The following is an 8,365-nucleotide window of genomic DNA, read 5'->3' as shown; positions in this document are numbered from 1 at the left end:
CCCCCCCTCTCCCTGGGGTGGGAATACCCCCTCCCCCACCTCTCCCTGGGGTGGGAATACCTCCTCCCCCACCTCTCCCTGGGGTGGGAATACCTCCTCCCCCACCTCTCCCTGGGGTGGGAATACCCCCTCCCCCACCTCTCCCTGGGGTGGGAATACCCCCTCCCCCTCCTCTTCCCGGGGTGGGAATACCTCCTCCTCCTCCTCTTCCTGGACTTGGGGTTCCCCCACCTCCTCCTTTGCCAGGTGTGGGTATCCCACCTGCTCCAGCTCCCCCTCCTGGTCCTGGAACTGGCATCCCCGCAGCCCCACCGCCACCTGCTCTGCTTCCTGGCCCTGGCCCCCCACAAGCCGGGGGTAGCGCTTTACCAGCACCACACGCGTACGGATTTCTCCCCCCGCCGCTGCCCACCGGCTGGTTTGGATTAGGGATGAGCCAGGACAGAGGGAGCAGGAAGCAGCCCATAGAGCCCTGCCGGCCCATGAAGCCTCTGTACTGGACCAGAATTCAGCTGCACAGTAGAAGGTAGCGTGCCCGGGGCTCCGCCCGAGTGCGAGCACCCCTCCCCCTCCTCCTCCTGGGGTGGGAACACCCCCCCCCCACCTCTTCTTAATCCCCTCTTTCTCATTCAGCGTGTTCCTTATTTTCTATTTAACCCTGTCTCCGTGGCCCTCAGGAAGTTCCAGGGAGGTACTTTCCTTCATCACTCAGGAAAATGACCCTTTAGTGCCCTTCTCAGTACTGTTCTAAAATTTGTCTGTAGATTTTTTTAAAGTCAATATTTAGTGAAACAATCTGTTACTTAAAATTCTACTTTCTCAGAGGTATCAGAAGGGTAGAACGAATGGCATGTATGTATCAATGTATACGGTGTACAGATGCCTGTCTGCCTAGGTGTTAACTGATCTTTTAAAGATGGAGGGGTATAGATTTACTTAGCCTGCCTGCTCTATGGCCTCACTCTGACACCCGCCTTATCCATGGGAATCAAACCCTTACACGCACGGACTCGCGAGGGTGCTGTTTGCATGTGTTTGGAGGGACGGTCTTGTTGTAAGCTTGCATTTTGTCTATGGTTGTCTTTTTCCGCACAAATGTGCTACACAAAAATACACGTACCCACCCCCTGGGTGTGAGGTCACTCAGCTTTGAGAATGTTATGGCCCTTTCATAGAAGATGGGTGGCACAGTGTGAAGTCTTGAAGTCATAGTTGGGAATCTATAATAATAAAAACGTGATATGCTAATTAGACCGGACAGCCGAATGACCTTCCAGACAACCTTCCGGATAAAGCCGGGCTGCGAGGGCCGAGCCCCTTGCACGAATTTCATGCATCGGGCCTCTAGTGATATTTATAAAAGAACGCCTGCCCCAGGTATGTGGGTGGCGTATTGCTCATCCATGCACAGTCCATGGACTGTGTCCCCTGATCCCTGGGACACATGGCTGTGGCATGTGCCGGTGCAAGAAAATATATGCACTTTGCAGGATTCCTTGAATTTGGCTGGTGTGATGTGGTATGGATTGAGAAGTAGGATATTCATCAGGCTCGTTCTCATTTTTTTAATGTTTTTACTGATTTGAGAGAGAGGAAGGGAGAGAGAGAGAAACATTGGTGTGAGAAACATTGATCGGTTGCCTCCTGCATGCCCCCTACTGGGAATGGAGTCCGCAACCCGGGCATGTGCCCTGACCAGGAATTGAACCAGCGACGTTCGGGTGCATGGGGTGATGGATGCTCAGCCAACTGCACCACACGGGCCAGGGCTGTTTTCATTTCTTATATTAATATTTTTTCTATTTGCTGAATCATACATAGTATTGAAGGGGAAGAATGTATATATTTTGACTACTTCTAACTTGGTCACTAATTCTCTATGTAGTTGCCATTTACCTGTATATGTGGATGCATCTATTTTAAACTATGCCCCGAACTAATTTTATCCAGATATAGGAAGTGGTTTTTTCTTTTTCTTTTTAAAAACGAGTCTACCCTTTTCAGATGGTATTCCACGAATCTGTAGCTACTGTGATGTCAGCTAACAGTGGCATGATGGGAAGTGGTAGGGAGATGAGGATGCTGCCTGGATCATAATGTGATTTCTTTTCTCGTCCAGGAATAAGAGTCAAGTTGGGGTTGCGAGATACCAGACATTTCCTGCCTTTATCGCCCACACTGAGAGGGCTTTTATTTCTCTTACTAGAGGCCCGGTGCACGAAATTCGTGCACTGGGGGAGGGGGGTCTCTCAGCCTGGCCTGCACCGTCTTGTAGTCCGAGAGCCCTTGCGGGATGTCCGGGATCTCTTGCAGTCCAGGAGCCCTTGGGGGATGTCCGGGACTCCTTGCCCTTTACCACCCGCCTGCTCGCTGCTCCTTAGCACTGCCGTGGAGGTGGGAGAGGCTCCCGCCACCGCGCTCCCCAGGGGTAGCTCCTGTGTTGAGCGTCTGCCCCCTGGTGGTCAGTCTGCATCTTAACGACTGGTCGTTCTGCCATAATGGTCGCTTAGGCTTTTATTATATAGATGTTTTTAACACCGACTTGATCACGGAGACTTCTTGGACATTACGATTTCCAAGCAGAGGTTTCATTTTGCGTCGATGCCATTTTAACTTTCTCATCAACGGTCTGAAAAAGAGTATTCTCTTCCCTTCCCCCTTCCTTCCCCCAATGCTGCCTTCCTTCCCGGCTTCCTCTCCTCCTTTTCTTTTCATCCCTCGCCCTTCTTTTCCTCCCTTCGCCCTCCGTGTGGCCTCTCACCAGCGCGTGCTACAGCACAGGTTGCTCGTGGACGGTGAGCCTGTATGAAACGCCAGCTCACGGCTCCTTCAGTTGGTGTTTTGCTTAACTTTAGAGACTCTGGTGCTGCGCTGATCTGGGAAAAAATCGAAGAGCCGTCCATAGATTGCCACGAGTTTGAGGAGCTGTTTTCCAAAACCGCAGTAAAGGAGAGGAAGAAGCCGATTTCTGACACCATCACGAAGACCAAGGCCAAGCAGGTGAGTACGTGGGCGTGTTTTCTCAGCGTGGCCAGCGTTTCGGGCCTCACTGTGACCTCTCATTAAAGGAGTCGCTTGGAGAGTTCATTCGTTACCTTATTCTGATCCTCTGTGGAAATCAAAAACTCATTCACGCATAAGAGAAAGGAAGGATTTTTGCTCATTCGTGGAATCTAAATTCTATTTGGAGCAGGGGACGGGGACGTGTGTTCTCAACTCGCCTTCCCTCCGCGGTCCCGCACTCTGTTCCCTGCGTCCGTGTCTCTGATCCACTCCGTTCATCGGTTTATTTCGTTAATTAGATTCCACAGCTGAGTGAGAGCATGTGGTACTGGTCTTTCTCTGACCGGCTTATGTCACTTAGCATGATCTGGAAACAGCCCAAGTGCCCATCGGTAGATGAGTGGATAAAAAAGCTGTGGTACATTTATGCCATGGAATACTATGCAGCAGTAAAAAATAAGGCTCTCTTAGCCTTTGAGACAGTATGGACGGACCTGGAGAGTATGATGCTAAGTGAAACAAGTCAGTCAGAGAAAGACAAGTATCACGTGATCACACTCATGTGGAATCTAAGTAACAAAATAAACAGATGAACGGAAGAGTATCATGCTAAGTGAAAAGTCTATATATACTTAAAAATAAAACGCTTCCCCCTACCCCATTCTCCAAAGCGTTTCTAGGTGCTTCTTGAATCATTTATTCTCTTTGCTCAGTTTTCTTCCTGGCAACATGTTCCATATATTTTGTCCTCCCCCCCCCCCCCCGCCAGGAAATATCATTCCCTGTGTTCTGTATTTACCACGAGAATCCTAACCCGTATGTTCCTGAGCCTCCTTCCTTTGCATGTTCTCTTACCTGATGTGAAGTCATAGGCCACCCCATGGACTTAAAAACCTGCTTTAGACATCTTTTTCATACACTTACAAACTTTTTTTTTTTTTAGTCAGACCACTGAGCCTCTAATGTTTCTAGAGGAACAAGTACCGCGCTCTTAACTGTGCTGAACATTTTTAAAAAATATATATATTTTATTGATTTTTTTACAGAGAGGAAGGAAGAGGGATAGGGAGTTAGAAACATCGATGAGAGAGAAACATCCATCAGCTGCCTCCTGCACACTCCCCACTGGGGATGTGCCCGCAACCCAGGTACATGCCCTTGACTGGAATCGAACCCGGGACCCTTGAGTCCGCAGGCCGACGCTCTAGCCACTGAGCCAAACCGGTTAGGGCTGTGCTGAACATTCTGCGTTGTTCCATCATCTGCACTCGTTTCTGTATTCCATGCTGAGACTCAATGAGCATTTCTGCCTCGCAGCCGGCATCGCATGCAGAATTGTAGAATGGGTGTTCAACACATGACTCATTCCAAATAGCAATTAATTTCTGGTTTGTTTTGGGTTGGCGCTCTTTTTTCTCCAGCCAACTTAATAAGTCATGTTTGCCATTCTCCGGCAGACTAGTATGGTTTCACAGATCTCACTGCCTGTTTTAATAGCCATGCTGCTCCCCGCTCGTAACAGTCTCCTATAGGTTTTTCTTTTCACGGGGCCACCCAGGACTTCATGGAACATGTTACTGTCATCACTGTGTGGTCTTGCTGCTCTGCGCCTATATTTATTTTATCTTTTCCGCGTTTACTTCCACCAACATTGTATTTTTAAACTGTGATCGTTGTCAGTTCCTAGTGGTTTAGGTACTGCCCATGCCTCTTTTATTCACCCAACTTCCACGGTTACTTAAGAAACGCGAGTTATTAGAAAACTATTGCATAGGGGCCCAGCATCTTTTTAATTGTTCAGCTCAAAGCACGCGGATCCATCTCTCTTGCTAAGAGTATTTTATTGAATTTTTTTTTTTTTAATGACACAGAAGTCATTTGAAGGGATGAACGTAGGATCTTTATATGAAGACTCTTGCTAAGCTTCACAGGAAAGCTGACAGTTGAAAAGATGTTTCTTATTCTAGAAAGCTCTATGCAGTCGTCTTGGACTAGGTTGCAGGATCCCTTATTACTTAGGGGTGATACCATACTCTTCCATCCCTCCTCTTCCTGTATTTTCACACAAGGAGGTGCAGGGGGCGGATCCGAAATATTGTGCATTGATCTATTCCCAGTCCTGACAACCCAAGTGGGCCATTCCCGTGATGTGATCAGAGGTGGGTTTCTGACAGCTATCGGGATACCTACCTGTGACGATCTGTGTCTTTCTTTCATGGTCTCTTTAAAGCAGCGGTTCTCAACCTGTGGGTCGCGACCCCTTTGGCGGTCGAACGACCCTTTCACAGGGGTCGCCTCAGACCATCCTGCAGATCAGATATTTCCATGACGATTCATCACAGTAGCAACATGACAGTGATGAAGTAGCCACAAAAATAATGTTATGGTTGGATCACAACATGAGGAACAGTATTTAAAGGGCCAGGAGGGTGGGGGGGTAGGGGGGGCAGGAAAAAAAGGCAGATGACAACCATCCCCCCCCACCCTCGCCATGCTTCCTCCTTCTTCCCGGTGACCCCTGGAAAGGGGAGGGAAAGGGGAGAAGGGCCAAATTGTCCTCACTGGGCCGCCCTTCTGTGGGGGAAGATAGCCAGTGTGTAGCGAACTTCCAGGAAAGGGGACCCCGTGGAGAAGAAAGGGGTGAGGCCTTAGAAGGGGGAGTGAGCACCTTGCATGTACGGATGCCAAGTGTGTCTCTTTCAGCCCCAGTCCGGCCTGAGTGTGCACGTGTGTGTCTCTGCTCCCCTAGAGACATACGTTACGCTTGTCATAATTGTGCTGCTGGAGAGTGATGGTATACCTTCTGCTTTCGATGTAGAAAAACCTTCTGTTGTTGCCAAAAGGATATGTGCGCATCCATCTCCCCACAGATGAGTTCCCGTTAGAAATGGTGATGAGTCAGATGCGTATAATACCTGTATTTCCGTGGCCCTCCTGAGGGAACTGGCTTATTCTCTTCTCCACGGGCTGGCTTCCTGGCCCCATTCCCCAGCCGTGTTTGTCAAACCAGTCGTACCGACTCCAATCAATCTCTGTCCTGCCTCTACCTCAGTTACTAGTATTTTGGCCTCCAGTTCAAAAATTGGAAAGGGAGGAAAAGAGGAAGCCTGTGACATTGCAATAAATCAAGAATGGTTCCTGACTGTCCCAGGGTTACCTCCCACCGCCCCTAAACAAAGCCTGGATGTCATTGTTACGTGACTAAATGGAGGGACTTCTAGGCCGTATCTGTCTGAGAGGAAGTGACAGAGTATTTTTAAAATCGCCATGATACTCATCAGCTTTCCTTTTAAAAGCATCTTTTCGCCCTCACTGGTTTGGCTCAGTGGATAGAGCGTCAGCCTGTGGACTGAGGGTCCTGGGGTCTATTCCAGTCAAGGGTACACGTCCGGGTTTCCGGGCTCCGTTCCCGGTGGGGGAGGGGGTGTGCAGGTGGCAGCTGATCGATGTTTCTCTCTCATCGATGTTTCTAACTCTCTATCCCTCTCCCTTCCTCTCTGTTAAAAAAAATCAATAAAATATATATTAAAAAAATTACATGTGTAAGAATGCTTATAGTAGCACTGGTGGTAATACTTCTAAACTAAAAAACATTCCAAATATTCATCATGATTAAAATGGAAGAATAAATTGTGTTATAACAACACAGGGGAATAGTATACAGCAGTGAAAAATAATCGTCTACCATTTTACTCAGCCATATTGGTGGATTTCCTAGACAGAGCCCAATATCAACTGTATGTGCCCACTTATCAGATCAGACAGCAGCAAACTGTGTCAATAGAAGTCAGAATGAGACTTTGGGGGGAAGCATTGATAGGAGAGAGGTATGAATGGAGCCTTCAGGGTTGCTAGTCATGTTTTGTTTAAGGATCCGCATGATGATTATAAGCGTAGATACATAGGCAAAAATTAAACTATTGAGTTTTCTTCACTTTATTATAGTTGTAATTAAATATTTGTTGTAAACAATAACCGCTTTAGAGAAGCTATTATTGAAAAGCAATCTGATACATTGGGACCATAGAGTTGGAAGATATCTTTCAGGAGATGAGTAATGAATGATTTGCCTGTTGTTGGATGAGAATGTGCCAGAACGGACACAGTTAGCACAGTGTCTGTCCCTTTAAATGGAATTGATGAAGGAAGGAGAACGCTAGGCATACCATCCTTGAAAATGGTGCCGCCGCAACGAACACCATTTGTCTTTAAAAGACTTTAAAAAAAAAATCACATATTGAAGCTTTTATTCCCTAAAAAATGAGCATCATAAATTAGATCACTGACAAGTCAATGTTTATTTCTCTTTTACTTCCAAACTCTAGGAGGTCTTTGGGAAATGCACCAGTTGCTTAGCCAATATGTCATTTCCAGAAATAGATGGGAGACTTGCAGGAAAGCTGGAACTGTGTTCCTCCGAGGGGTAGGATCAAATGCAATTTTCACCCTCGTCGCTCTTCACAGTGCGACAAGCACCGTGCTGTTCAGTGGCTAGAGCCAGGAACCGAGCCTGCGTGTATAGAAGAGCCGAATAAGTCACATCGTGCTATGGCGAAGGGGCAGGAGGAGAAGCAGTTGGCCGAAGAGGTCACAAAGGGGATGACCACCCACCGAATAACCAAACGCTTATGATGCGGTCTCTATTCCATAAACTGATGCTCGGGGGTCCCTCGTTCCCTGAATATTTCATTTCTTCCTTGTAACACTGGCCTTTTCAAAAATCAGAATCAATCATCGGTATGTTGTTGTGCTGTAACTACAAAGGAAGGGGACTATTTTGGGGTTTTGTTTATTTTCTTATTTTTCTTATATTCCCTGAAACGCGTAACATGTAGGGCAGACTATTTAGACAGGGATTTCAACCTCAGGTTGGCTTTGCAGCCAGCAACTTGAAAAATAAAAGTGTTCTCTCTGCGGTTTATCTGCCTTGAACTGTGTCTGGTCGCACGGAATATTGAGGAATAGGTGGGGAATGAGACCCAGTGTGTGAAAGTCCTTGGCCAAAGTGGGCTCTTCATACTGAAGGTCAGGGGTGGAGCAGGGCTGTGGCTCAGACTGTGAACTCCATGAGTGTGTGACCTTGAGCAGGGCAATTTAGCTAAAAAACGTGGACAGTAAAAGACACTCCAGCATTAATTTTTTTTTTTTTGGAAGTGATTACAAAAATCCATACGCTATAGTCCTTTATTCTTGTGTGCCAAGTAATGTTTTAGCAAAACGTATTTGTCATCAAATACCAAGAATGCATGTAAAAATGGTCTCAGTAAGAGTCTTATTCATTTGGGGCTGCCAGTAACCTTATCATTTCATCTGTATCATATCTTTTAGTTGCGATAGTTGACATCAGTCATCACAATTTGCT

At 47.1% G+C, this 8,365-nt stretch overlaps 1 protein-coding gene across 1 annotated transcript in view; it reads left to right on the top strand.

Moving 5' to 3' along the window:
- The window catches only part of FMN2 (formin 2), a 99,581-nt gene that overhangs the window by 3,413 nt on the left and 87,803 nt on the right, over nt 1-8,365 (top strand). The window contains exons 2-3 of the mRNA XM_006757663.2: nt 1-526; nt 2,856-3,000. The exon at nt 1-526 is cut by the window's left edge and continues 871 nt beyond it. Coding sequence (XP_006757726.1) covers nt 1-526; nt 2,856-3,000 — 671 coding nt within the window. The remainder of the gene's footprint in view (nt 527-2,855; nt 3,001-8,365) is intronic.

This window comes from Myotis davidii, unplaced genomic scaffold (genome assembly GCF_000327345.1).
Source record: "Myotis davidii unplaced genomic scaffold, ASM32734v1 scaffold875, whole genome shotgun sequence".
Classification (NCBI taxonomy): domain Eukaryota; kingdom Metazoa; phylum Chordata; class Mammalia; order Chiroptera; family Vespertilionidae; genus Myotis; species Myotis davidii.
Note: the sequence above shows the minus strand (reverse complement) of the source record. Positions and strands in the feature narration are given on the sequence as shown.